Below are 13,442 nucleotides of genomic sequence, written 5' to 3'. Positions count from 1 at the left end.
TTTAGTGCTTTGCTTTATATCAAATCCCTTTTAGTGCTTTGTTGGAAGCCGCCCAGAGTGGCTGGGGAAACCCAGTCACATGGGCGGGGTATAAATAATAAATTATTATTATTATTATTATTATTATTATTATTATTATTATTATACATCCATAGTTTCTCCCTTGTCATCTAAAATTATTTTTGCTGCCAGGATGCCAAAAATGTAGCCATTAAGAGGCCGCGGCAATATTACTCTCACAAGCAAGTGTACAAAACTATATTTTAAAAAATGCACAACTTGCAGACTTGACATATAGAATAAGAGAAAAAGGAGAACATACGTTTAAAGAAGACTGGCAAACGTTTGTTGGCCATATGGGAAATAATTGTGTACAGCTGAAAACGCTGGCAGCATTTAAGATAAATTCAACTGTGTAAATAATTTTTGATGGATGTAATAATGGAAAACCGATTGGTGTAGTTTTTATAAAACACGCAGGGATTTATGATATGTAAAATGAACCATGGAAAGAGAAGAAGTGATTGATATCGTAAGGATGTAAAATGAGTGTTTTAAGTTGTAAAAGAGAAAATGGAAATAAAAATTATATGCAAAAGAACAAAACTATAAAAAGAATATTGTGTTGTATTCAGTGCTTGTCCTACTCGGACTAGACTCATTGAAGTTACTGGGCGTGATTAACTTAAATTCATTAATTTCAGTGAGCATACTCTTGAGGATGTCCTTAGCCGGACATACCTCCTATGAGAACGGGGTGGGGAATAAGAACCCTAATTTCAGCATCAATCACATTTTTACAGTATTCTATTTAATAACGAAACCAGCTTTTTAAACACAGTATTGAATAGTTTGATATTAACCACTTCTACACTTTTAAAACAATTATTTTGACTGCTGCTGTGTCCAGGGGCAAAAGTAGGCTTTCTGTCACCTGGGTCAGAGACCCAGTTTGGCAAACACCACATGTGTTTGTGTAGACACACACACAATCCCCTCAACAATTTGTTTGTAGAAGGCATAAAAATAGGCAATATATAATTTGAATACAAAGATTTATTTTTAAACATTATTTGTATTGATTTCCAGCATCATTTAAACAACAAGATATCCAACATAACATAACTAGTAAATAATAAATAAAATATTATAAAAGTATGCATTTTTACAGTATTAGGATATATAATTTATAGCAATTGATAGCACTATTATTATTTTTTAGCTCTGAGATAAATAAATTGTTGTTGTATATTAAAGGCCAGAGTCAAACTGATTGAGGATGGGGAGGGTGGGTGGAAAATAAAAAACAATATACATGATGCTTCAGATCCAAAGGAAGCTATTATATACAAGCAGCACTGAAATTATTTGAAGTAAAGTTTATAGCCAAACTCGTACACGGTGCCCAGTTAGGTTCCCTTCCAAATTTGACATAGTTGGAGCGCATTGAAACCACTGAAGGTGTAATTAGTATATTGGAGATTTCACATAGCTGGTTTTTCGCAGCAATTCATGGAGCTTTGCTGATCTCCAGGCTCTATGTGTTCCCAGGATAAGGTTTGGGTGGACTGCCATGTAGCGCTCCTACTGCTTCTCATCTATCTTCCGGAAAAGGGGGAGCCCAGAGGGGATTTTAAATCTTAAAATTTTAAGATGAATCTTTCAGGTCCCAAAATGTGTCACCAATGCCATCTTGAGGCTAGAAGCAGGTCTCTTGAGCATAGAAGCAAGAGTATAGATGTCTATACTCAAATATTGACTAAGATTATATTTTTTTCCTAACTGGGCTTGCCTTTCTTTGTTGTCAAGGATGAATTCCAATCTGCATAGTATCAGGCAGTTATGACCAAAATTCTAGCTCTGGGCTTTTCCCTTGAGCAATTGCTCAGAATGGGCTTTGGGGAGGCTAGATCAGCCATCAAACAGCATATCACAAACACAGAACACCAAACAGATCTGGATAGGTTCCCCCTCTTTTATTGCCAGGTATCTCTCAACGCCTATGGACTATCTTAGCAATCTGCATCTGCCTAAATACCATAAGGCATTCACCCTGACACAACTCTGTGCTCTCACCTCTGCTGTTCTTGAAGATCGCTATAGAAAAATCACATATCTGCAGAGATGCTGTCGCTGTCACTGACCAAATTGAAACTGTTAGACCATGGGCTTCTCCAATACTCGTTTTACAGAGATCTAACCTGTAGAAGTTTAAAACATAAAAATAAGAAATTTACAACACTGAATTTAAAACTGGAGTGCATTCACATAGCTGGAACAGAGCTTCTTGGCTGCCAGCGCAAATTCGGCTACCTGGTGTGTAATACATAGAAGTTTATCTGCTAGGAGTTCAGCTGTCACTTCCTGTGCAGATCGACCTGGAAGCCAGTTAAGAACTGGCAATATAAATTTTCCTCTGGGCATTGTATACAGGGGGCAAATCGTATTGCCCTTGTAGTTGGTTAGGTGCTGCAGTCCTTGTCACACTTCTTTCATGTTGTTATCGGCTAAATAATTTTCCACCTTAAGCTTATATTGTTGTTTTGCTGCCTTAATGCCTTTTTTGAGATTTGTTCTCGCCTCTCTGTATATGACTATATTCCCTGTCTTAAAGGCAGAATCCCGGGTTTTCAGGAGTGTTCTTACCTCAGCAGTCATCCATGGTTTATAGTTCCCATAGACTCTAATGCATCTCTGCGCTGTTACATTATCGGTGCACACTTTAATATAGGAAAGTATAGCATCTGTGTATCTATGCAGATCTTGATGTTCAAACACGCTCCAATCAGTGCTCTCAAAACAATCCTGGAGCTGACTAAGAGCACCCTCTGGCCAAATTCTAACTCTTTTTATAACTGGCTGAATTCTTCTCCTGAGAGGGATGTACTTCGGACATAGAAAACTGAAGAATGGTCGGATGAGCCTAAGTGGGGGAAGGGGATTGCCCTGTATGCCTGTTTCAAATTGGAATATGCGAGATCTAGAATATTCTGTCCTCTAGTGGGAAATTTCACAAACTGTTCAAACTTAGGAAAAACCGTCTTCAGGCAGTCCCCTGCCACAACAAGGGTGCCCTCTGGGTGGATTTGCTGCTGCCTGGAGATGAGGTCATATAGCTTAGAAAGTGCCGCACTGACATTAGCATCAGGTGGAATATAAACAGCTATAATAATTATGACAGATACTTCTCTAGGCAGATAAAATGGCCGACATGTAACTGCCATCAATTTTACATCTGGGGAGCAATACGTGTAAGCTACTTTGCTGTTAACGCACCAACCATTGTGTATGTAAATACAGATTTCTCCGCCCCTAGCTTTACCAGAATCACTGTTTCTATCAGAGCGATAAATTATTCGATTTATCAGCTCAACTGCCACATCCGGTACTGCTGAATGTAACCAAGTTTCTGTAATAATTACCACACAGTTTTCACGAAGAAGCTTGTTTGCTGCCATCAGCAACTGTAATTCGTCAATTTTATGGACGAGAGATCTGGTGTTGGTCAGGAAGACGCTTGGCAGTGCTGGTCTGATGGGTCTTTTTCGAAGCCGGGTTAACCGACCAGCTCTGCAGCCATGTTTTTGCTTTCGCTCTTTTCTCTTTCGCTTCTTTTGGCATGTCCCCCTCCCAACAACAATCCATAGAGATCCTGGAGCTCTTACTGTGCAGTTTGGTATACAGTGGGACCTTTGAAACTCTCTAGTTATCTCTATTTTTCTTGCGAGCCCGATGTTTACCAGTTTTATGAGTGAGTAGGTGATGTATTGGGAGCTCAGAGCTGCAGCGTATGAATGCGCCGCCATCTTGGAACCAAAATGAAAACCAAAGAGTATTTCTTTACCCAACAACAGCAGCCAGAATGTTAATAGCAAAACACTGGAAATGTCAGAATTCCTGCTCCATGATTGCAGTCATGGGATTGTTGTCTATCACATGACGGTGTATGTTTTGACTCCACAGAGTGGGAAGTGATGGAGACAGGATTTTTGTGTTACTGTGTTCCGTGAAGTGGGACTATTGTCCTTTGTTCTCTTTGCTGTCTGATGCTAGAGAGAGAGGGAGCGTACAATTTTAATTGGCTCTGGGAATAATCCTAGGCCTGAGGACCCAGTTTCCAAGTATGAGAGCCTGCTCCAACAATTAAAAACCCCACCTTTTTAATACCACAGAGAAAAGGCCAACTAAACCAATAATATCAAATAAACCCTGGTTTGACTACACCCGCTTTGAGGCCAGGAAAGCCCTGCAAAATGCTTACAAAGCTGCCCTGACAGCCGAAAATTCTGTCAGTCAGCAAGCCTATCTTGCCGTCCGTGCCCTAAAAAAAAGAGTATAAAGACTAAAGACCTAATAACCCACCAAAAGAACGCCTATACCAGAAAATGTTGGCTAGAATTAATTAGTGCGGCAAAAGCAAAAGATCAGACACTATTCTGGAAACCGGTAGCTTCTGGCACCCATAAGGCTATTTCCCCCTTAACCTCACAAATTCCCCCTAACCTTTGGGTCTCTCCCAGTTTTGTGAGTGAATAGGTAAGGTATCGTTGTACAAGGACGCTGAACCTCCATTACGAAATTATAATATAGAACAACTGGCAAAATGGCCGCCAGTTTCAGTAACTGAGTGAAATCATATTTAAACCAACTGAAAACGGCCAAAGCCCCAGGTCCAGATGGCATTACGCCAGAAATGATAAAAGCACAGGCGGATTGGTGGGCACCTTTCTTAGCCACCCTCTTCACCTACATAGATGACACTGGCCGCAACCCAAGAGGAATAGGGAACAGTCATAATAGTCCCAATCTATAAAAAGGGCAACAGAGGGGACCCAGCGAATTATAGGCCGATTAGCCTATTAAGTGTGATTAGTAAACTCTACTCAAAGCACCTCCTTAATAAGTTTACAGAATGGCTAGAGAATGAGATATCCTGGCAATAGAACAAGCGGGCTTCAGACCCGGAAGGTCCATGACAGATCACTGTCTAACGTTACAACATCTCATCGACAAATACAAATCAGGAGGGCAGGCCTCACTATACGCTGCCTTCGTTGATCTAAAAGCAGCCTTTGATACAGTCTCCAGAACCAGACTCTGGGACAGACTACAGGGTACCAATATCGATAGAAGGCTTCTGCTGTTAATTCAGGCACTGCACGCAAACACGGCTCTTAGAGTCAGGTGTAGCCGCCTAGGACACCTAACGGACCCTATTAAAACCTTCAAAGGAGTCAGGCAAGGGTGCCTATTGGCCCCTCTATTATTCAATTTCTATTTAAATAATTTATTATCTGCACTCAATGACTCAGAACTCCACCCTCCGAAGCTCGCAAATCGGCATATTTCAGTCCTGCTATATGCCGATGATACGGTAATTCTATCTAGAACCCCCATTGGACTCAAAAGAGCACTAAGAAAGCTCGCAGCATACTGTGAATCTGAATGTCTCAAAATCAACTATCAAAAGATACTCGCTTTTGGGGGAAAACCAAAGCTTAGAAGCTGGGAACTCCAAGGCCACAAATTAGAACAAGTCACAAACTATAAGTATCTAGGAATGGTGGTACAGGCCTCAGGAACCAACAAACTACACACAAACTCCATCGGGAGCTCAGCGGGGGGAAACGCAAACTGTATTCTTAAATTTTTCAGAGCACAAGGGGGCTTCTTCATCCCTGTGGCTCTAAAATTATACAAGGCCAAAACTTTGGCACAGCTCCTTTATGGATCCTTTCTGGACCCACCTTCCTCTGCTTTCTCCCCCCTTGAGAGAGTTCAATCCAGACTTCTTAGAGCTCTCCTACACAAGTCCCCAGATGTGTCTCAAACGCATGGGTTAGATTAGAAACGGGGATGATGAGAGTGGAGGCTAACATCTGCCTAACATCAATCTACAAATGGCTGACATTGAATCTGCTCCCCCAAGGGATAGCCCCATTGATCCTCTGCGATCAATTCCAGTCGGGCTGGCAGTTCTGAACACTCTTCAGAAACTGGGTTTTGCCCCTCAAGCTCTTCTAAGTCTGGGGTTGGGCCAAGCAAAAGCTACAGTCAGGCAAAGAATATTAGACACTGAGAGACAACACGACTGCTCAAGGTGCCCTGACTATAAAATTGGAGAAATCGAGAGAGATATAGCCACACCGGCAGCATATCTCTTCTTTCTCGTATCTAGAAATGCAAGAAGGGCCTTTACACTCGCCAGAAGCTCAGCTCTGCCCTCGCCGGTCCTGGAAGGTGCCTTTAGAAAAGTCCCGTATGCTCAGAGACTTTGCACCTGTCCATTGGGGGTCCAGGTACCCTCAACATTTTTGTTATGGGTGCCCGGCCTCTTTGGTGACTGAGCCTAGGCCTGGGTCTCTGCCACAGGACTTCTGCAGTCATTTGCGGCCACTGTGGGGCCAAACAGTGGGGTGGAAAGGCTGAAGATAATGCCAATATATTTCGCATCTTTGTGAAATAGCCGTCTATCTGAGTGGCACAGGTTAAATGCTTTCAAGGATCATACCCTTATTAAGCACCTGCTGATGAGAACTAAGAGCAGGGGGCTGGGCACAAAAGTGCCAAGATAAGATATGGGCTTATTATCTTCAAATGGAGAACTACTGAGCCCCTAGCCCACGTGACCTTAGAAATTGCATTTTTTATTTATTGCATTTTTAAAAGCTACAGGAAAAAAGAAAATAGATTAGATTTTACAGACATGTATTTCAAAAGAAAACCAAAGAAAAGTACGTTAATGAAATTTTATAAGTATAAAAAATAGACTGCTGTCTAGCGCAGTGTTTTTCAGCCTTTTTTGGGCAAAGGCACACTTGTTTCATGAAAAAAATCACGAGGCACACCACCATTAGAAAATGTTAAAAAATTTAACTCTGTGCCTATATTGACTATATATAAAGTAATTCTCTTGAATAGGAATCAAATAAACACAAAGAAAGTATTTTATAATTACTTTATTATGAAATAGTAAGTAAACAGAAATATGAAAAATTATAAAATACTTTATTCAGTGCGCAACCTGGGCCTGTTTGGCTGAACACAAAGCTGATATTCTGGCTGGAATCGAAGAAAGACACACACGTAGCTCTTCGTCAACAGCTCTCAGTCTCTCTCTGTATTTAGTTTTTATAGCAATCATGCTTGAAAAGCTCATCTCACACAGATATGTAGTGGAAAATGGGAGCAATGTCAAAATAGCTTTGTTTGCCAGAAGGGGGAACTCCTTGGCAGTATCCAACCAAAAACTGTCCAAAGGTAGATCAGCAAATCTTAACTTGAAACCACGATTTTGTCTCATTTCAGTTAGTTCCTCCTGCTCCTGTAAAGTCATGTCCTTTCCACCAACTGATGCTGAGCTATAAGGGTCCCTAATCCAGTCAAGGCATTCAGTGGAGACTGAAGAGAAATAAAATGAAAACTTCTCCGGTCCTCCTGGTGACTCGAGTCGCGACGTCTTCTTCTCTCCGCTGCTGCGCACACTGTGCTCGGGCGGGAAGGAAGTCGGAAGATGATGTCCTACTGTGATAGGTCCAGGCTGGAGTCTGGACCAATCACAGCCCGGACATCAGAAAAATGGAGGGTGTCCCCCTGAGGAGCGCCAATTGGCGCCCCTGCTGGCCGAGGGTGGGGTCAAAAACCCCACACACCCCATACCCAGGACACAGTCCGGCGCCCGCCTAGTGGGCGAAGATTTGATTTTTTTTTTTTAAAAAAAATCTTTTGAATTTTTCAATTTTTCCCACGGCACACCAGGCAACATCTCGCGGCACACAGTGGTTGAAAAACACTGGTCTAGCGCTCCCATTGCTCCTTGTCTATATCCTGCAAAAAGGCGAGCCGAGAGGGGAGGGGTTAGGGACCCCTGAGAAGGAGGGCAGCCATCGCAAAGGGGGGTGTCCGTCCCCTTCACCCAGCTGAGAAGCCTCCGAGGAGTGGCTCTCTTCCAAACCGAGGGCCACGTGCCCCCATGGGAAACTTCCTGGGGGCCATATGCTGACAGTGAGAGAGGGCCCAGGGCCCAAAGATGAGACAGTCATGGATGAGGCTCCCACCTTTGCCCTGTTGGCTACAATCCAGCCAGGTCCCTTGCCTGGAGATTTCCTAACGTGGCAATGGGAAACATGCAGAGTGGGGGGGTCTCTCTCACCTGAAAGGCACAGGTGGGTGCACGGGGGTGGGGGCATCTGATGGGGCTGCCTGCAGGGCAGAATGACAATTTTCCTGGTGGCCATTGCCACCCTCTCCTGATGCTGCAGCCACCTGCCAGGAAAAGAGGGGAGACAGAGAGAGACGCTCTTAAAGCCCCAAAGAGAGCAGAAGAGGGGCTTCGATTTGCCAGTTTGCAAGGCAGGCGACCAAAGCACAACCCCACATTTATTTCAGCAGTGTCTTTCTCCAGGGGGTTCCAACACTATTCAAAGCTAATATATATACATACGAAACATACACATATATAAACACACACCTTTACCCTGCCTTTTGACGCTTAATGTATGTCTCCCCCCCAATACATCTCGTTTCTGTGCTTGTAGCTTCATTTAAATTGCTTGGCTTGTTGTCATTTGCCAGGGGAGAGGGGAAAATAAGAGGCAAACATCTTACATGATATTCTCAGAAGGGCTGGATGCCACCAGCTCACAGGTGTCTGGTGTCTCCTCCAAAACACAGGTTAGGAAGAATGATCTTGGATCTGAACAGAGAAAAGAGACAAGATGGAAGAAGAGTCCTTACAGTGTCATCATGTGTAGTGGTGTTATGGCACCCCTCTGGCTGAGGGACTGACGAGGGCTTAAAGAGGAGCTCTGTCTTCTTCCTCAGGCATTTCATCTGCACCCACTTCTCCTTTGGCTTCAGGAAAACGACCAGGTCTTTAAGAAGCCGGGCGTGCAGGCCTAAGAGATGCACACACAGAGAGTGAGGGGTTGTTGCTCATGGTGTCATGAAGAGCAGTGGTGTTATGCCCCCCCCTTACCTGTGGCTGCAGGGCGGATGAGGGTGGTCTCCAGAGGAACCATGCGGCTTAAAACAGAGCCCCCTGCCTTCCTCTTGAAGCATTTTAACTGCATCCGCCACCCCTTCGGCTTCAGAAATATTGCAAGATGTTCCAGAAGCAGGACGTGCAGGCCTAAGAGACACAAGCACACACAGAGAGAGGGGTTGTTGCTCACCTGCTCCTCTGATCCTGAGGAGAACATCTAGGTGCCAGGCTGCAGAATCAGGCCAAAGGCCCATCCAGGCCAGAGGGACAAGGAGGCTGGACCAAATCAGGCCCTTGAGCCCATCTAGCCCTGTCTTGTCTACTCTGACTGGCAGAAATGGCTCTGCAGGGTCCCAGGCAGGGAGTCTTCTCCTGAGCCCTACCCGGAGACACTGTTGGGAATGGAAGCTGGGAACTTCTGCATGCCAAGCAGGTGTTCTGCCATCGAGCTACCAGAGCCCTTCTGCCACCCAAACACTATTTCCGAGAGTCTTGTGATCTGTGGCTTGTTGTATGACAGCTCTAAACACTCGTGCAAGTTGGATGTTTCAACAGCTAAGGCTCTACTTTGCAGCAGTGACTCTCCGGGGCTTTTAGACTCCAGAGTCTTTCTGCCACAAAGCCACAATACCCTCCCCTCATTGATTCCTGTCTTAATAGAAAAGGGGGGTCTACATGGCAAAGCCAACTGCAGAGGGAGAGCACATGCCCCTCCACTCTGAGTGGCCTGTGCCATGTGTGTGTGTTTTGGCGGGAGAGGTTGTTTCTTCCACGTACCCGAAGTCGTCGTCTTGTTGATTGCGCAGCTGCAGAGGCCCCTCCTGAATTATGTGGTGTTCTGTGAGGTTACGGTTCTGCACAGCAGGGGTAGAAAAAGGCAGCATTTCACAGAGGGGAAGAGCAGGACAAGGCCAGTGATTGGAGGGAGGGCGAAGGGGAGGCCCTACCTGGAATTGCCTGGCCAGTGGGTGGCTGCTCTTCGGCAGAGATCTGGCATCTGCGTGCTTTGGGGAGGCATCCAGCCACCCGTGATTCTCTGCCTGCCTCAACTCCTCCTGGATGCCCTCAAGGATCTCCTTGCACTCACGCACGCCAGGCAGAGATACTGGTGCTCCCAAGTTGAATCTGAGCGAGGAAGGTGCAGAGAGAGGGGGTGACGAGGGAGTGCTTCTGATAGGCTGCCTGCAAAGTTGGTTTCATTTTATTACTTTGAAACCCAAAGCAACTCCCAGCACTAACTAGGAACAAGGCTGCATTTAAAAGCAAACAGGTCTGAAAGACAGATGAGCAGCAGCAGCCTAGATGCAGAAGGCAAAGGGATCCTTGTTTACTGATCAGAAAGTGGGCTGCTGAACAACACCGATTCCCATGGGGCACTAATGAAGGCAAATGGGGGCTGTATAAACACACACACCATCGTGTCCCCCCCCCCATCACCCTCTTGTGTGCTGTCTTTCCCTAGTAAGGCAGGCTCAATGCAGCTCACAACCTCCCAAAGTTAGGAAGCACATCAACATGGAATCATGGAGAGAAGCAGCTTGTGGCGATCACACACAGGGCCCCGGACGTTTGACGGTCTATTGACCCTGTGCCACCACTGCAATTGCTTTTTTCCGCTGCCACCACCCCGTATCTCACAGGGACAACACGGAGTCCAGTCAGTTGTTAACATTAACAAATAATCAAGTTTATTTTTAAATGCAGGAACAAGCTTATGGTTACAGTTAATTTTTCTTGGCAGTTTCTCAATCTTTGTTCCTAACAACTTCAAACTGATTATTGCCAACTATTTATCTGACTCCACCTAACAATTCCTCTCACTCTCTCACAATACAACTCGACCAACCCACTGCCTATTCCTCCCTCTTTCTTCTCCAACTCCCAAACTTCAACTCCCAACTCCCAAACCTCAACTGACTTTCAAAACCTCCCACTCTAACTTTTACTCCCCACTTGCATTCTCACTGGCCAATCACATGACACCCATTTTAACCCTTTCCTTATGACCTATCCTGGGAGGCAAACACCACACAGCTCTCCTGGGACACCCTCCCCACCACACCCAACACATAAATATATGGAGAAGGAGAGAGAGAGAGAGAGAGACCATTAGTGTGCTGGATGATGTTATTCAGCAGCAGAGGGTAGCTAGCCAGGCGCTAAAGAAATCCTTTAGCTGAATGGTGGTGGCCTTATGGGCAGCTCTCGATTTCCTGGGAGAGGCAGAGAAGGAAGCAGACAGACAACATAATTATCATTATTATGACATGTTTCTGGACACCAGAGAGAGTCAGCGGCAAAACAAGTGGGGGAGCCTTGCTGCTCAGCTCCCGCTTGCTTAGGGGCTTCTCCTTTGGGGCAGCTGGGCCCTGTGAGAACAGGAGGCTGCCCCTCATCCCAAGGAAACCAAACCTAGGGAAAGCCCTCAGAACCCCTGGAATCTTGAACCACCTGGAGATTGGGGCAGCATGCAACTAGAGGTTACCACCTAACCTACACCATCTGGCTTGTTCTCCTGCACTCTTGCATTCGCCCAGGGAATAGTCCTTCGGCTGAGAAGGCCCTTTCCCTGAGCTCAGCCTCCTCTTCTCATGGAGCATATCTGGATGACAAGCCAGAACCGAGCATCCCTCCACTGCTTCGCTTGAAGGAACTCCAGGGCCCTGGCCTGCTGCAAGCCATATTTGGTAATGGCCTGCTGGAGCTCCTCACTTGCAGCCACACCAAACTGGGGGGAAGGAAGGAAGGCAGGGGGCAGGGGAGAGGAAACACGTCCAGTGAGCATCAGGAAATCAAGGGCCCAAGTCCACTGGAGACCCACAGGCAGAAACCTCCCAGTTGCCGCCCGCCTCTCTGCCCTGCTCTCCAATCCTTACCTGGGAAAGCAGGTGGTCCCCAATCTCCTCAATGAGGGGCCCTTTCTCCTGCAGATCCTTCATTTTCCCCGACAGAGAACCTGGGGGGGGAGAGAGGCGGGGGGGGGGGAGGTTGAGCAAGGCACAGGAGAGGGGGAATAAAGAATAACCCCAGCAGGGACAGGAGAGGGACAGAGATGGCCTGCTCTTTTTTGAATCCCACTTTCTCAGTGGTGGAGAGACCAGGCATCTCATTTATTCATGTCACTTACACCCCACCTTTTCCTCCAAGGAGCTTAGGAGGGTGTCCATGGATTCCCTCCTCATTTAATCCTCACAACAAGCCTGTGAGGTAGGTTAGGTTGAGAGGCAGCAACTGGCTGCACAAGGTAGTGGATGCCATCCCTGCTCCTGGGGGGTGGGGTGGGTGGCATTGTTCTCATCCGAACTTGTTGCATTGCATCGGTGGCCAGTGTGGGTTGGAGAGTGTGGCATGTGCAGGACATCGGGGGAGTTCGGGGGGGCATTGAGCTTCTGCCCTGCAGCTTGTGGGGCCCCCTGAAAACAGGCTGCAGGTCTGGCTGGGCCCCTTGGGCCTGATCCTGCTGCAGAGCTCTTTGGATGCTGTGCCTTTCTTTTTGTCCCTTTCCCCTCTGCCTGTGACCCACCCAGGAAGAAGCGGGCGCCTGGGCCAGCCACAGAATGGGGACCGGTCTGGAGGGGAAACAGACTTACCATGGATCTTAAGCAGTTCTCTTAGGTCGGGGAAGACGAGGGTCAGCTCCTCCTGAGAAAGGAGTTTTTCTTTATATAGCCGCTGGTAGAACAGCACAGTAAGAATGTGCAGGGAGCTCAGATGGGAGGCCTCCGTCATAAACAGCTCTGTGCAAAGAGGGCAGAAGGGGAAGGGCGTTAGGTTGAGGCTGAATCCCAGCAGGGTCCAGAAAAGAGGCAACTAAAGCGGGTTGTTCTTCAAAAAAGACTTGGGCTCTACGTTACAAGGAGAGATGGATCCTGCCAGAGGCGTAGTAAGGTCAGGTGGTGCTCGGCGGGGAATTGTAGAACACTTGATTGTGTACATTTTTGAATGGTGTTTTTGCCTGGATTGTGTGCATTGCATCGGCCGCCGGTGTGGGCTGGAGAGTGTGGCATGTGGAGGGCGTTGGGGGAATCGGCTCTGGAGACGTCTTGATTGGAGTCTGGACTGTCTGTTTTTGGAGGGACCCTGATGATGACTCTTTTTGGCATTTTGAAGAGTTCAGTGGGTGGTATCCAGCCCTCCCGAGGGAGATTTTTGTTGCTCGGGACTTGATGGCATTGGCTTCCGTTGTGAGTTCAGCCACTGTGGCATTTGTGTTGTTTGCCTTGTGCAGTGTCTTTGGGCCCGTGGAATGTGGGGATTTTATCGTGATCTTTTTTGGTCTTGGAGCTTCCCTGAGCTTGCCTGCAGTGATACTTGTCCTATTTTCTGTTGTATGGAACATGTGTGCTGTCTTGCGGGGGGGGGGTCCACTTCCCCGTGGCTTTTGAGTTGCCTGGGGTTCCCGGCGAGCAGCATATTGGACCTTCTATTTGTATGGGACATATCACTGTGGGTTTCCAGC

At 46.5% G+C, this 13,442-nt stretch overlaps 1 protein-coding gene across 5 annotated transcripts; it reads right to left on the bottom strand.

The window, feature by feature from the left end:
* Positions 1-1,254: 1,254 nt before the first annotated feature.
* LOC309328898 (rho guanine nucleotide exchange factor 11-like) lies at positions 1,255-12,890 on the bottom strand. 5 transcript variants are annotated; one of them, XR_014150870.1, is made up of 5 exons: positions 12,574-12,819; positions 11,860-11,939; positions 9,931-11,711; positions 8,153-9,837; positions 1,255-2,201 (listed from the first exon to the last, which is right to left on the bottom strand). XR_014150870.1 is itself a non-coding variant. In XM_081839381.1 (3 exons), exons 1-3 carry the CDS (start codon positions 12,710-12,712, stop codon positions 11,559-11,561), a joined length of 372 nt encoding a protein of 123 aa, XP_081695507.1. In that variant the 5' UTR covers positions 12,713-12,819; the 3' UTR covers positions 8,170-11,558. The 5 variants fall into 5 exon arrangements, 2 of the variants coding, with proteins under 2 accessions (XP_081695507.1, XP_081695508.1); XR_014150869.1 differs by having other exon boundaries at positions 8,471-11,711; XR_014150871.1 differs by lacking the exon at positions 1,255-2,201 and having other exon boundaries at positions 8,170-9,130; positions 9,761-11,711.
* Positions 12,891-13,442: the final 552 nt, after the last annotated feature.

The sequence above is a fragment of the Podarcis erhardii genome (assembly GCF_964252035.2).
Source record: "Podarcis erhardii genome assembly, chromosome: 14".
NCBI classification, from domain to species: domain Eukaryota; kingdom Metazoa; phylum Chordata; class Lepidosauria; order Squamata; family Lacertidae; genus Podarcis; species Podarcis erhardii.
This window is presented reverse-complemented; position numbering and strand designations above follow the sequence as displayed.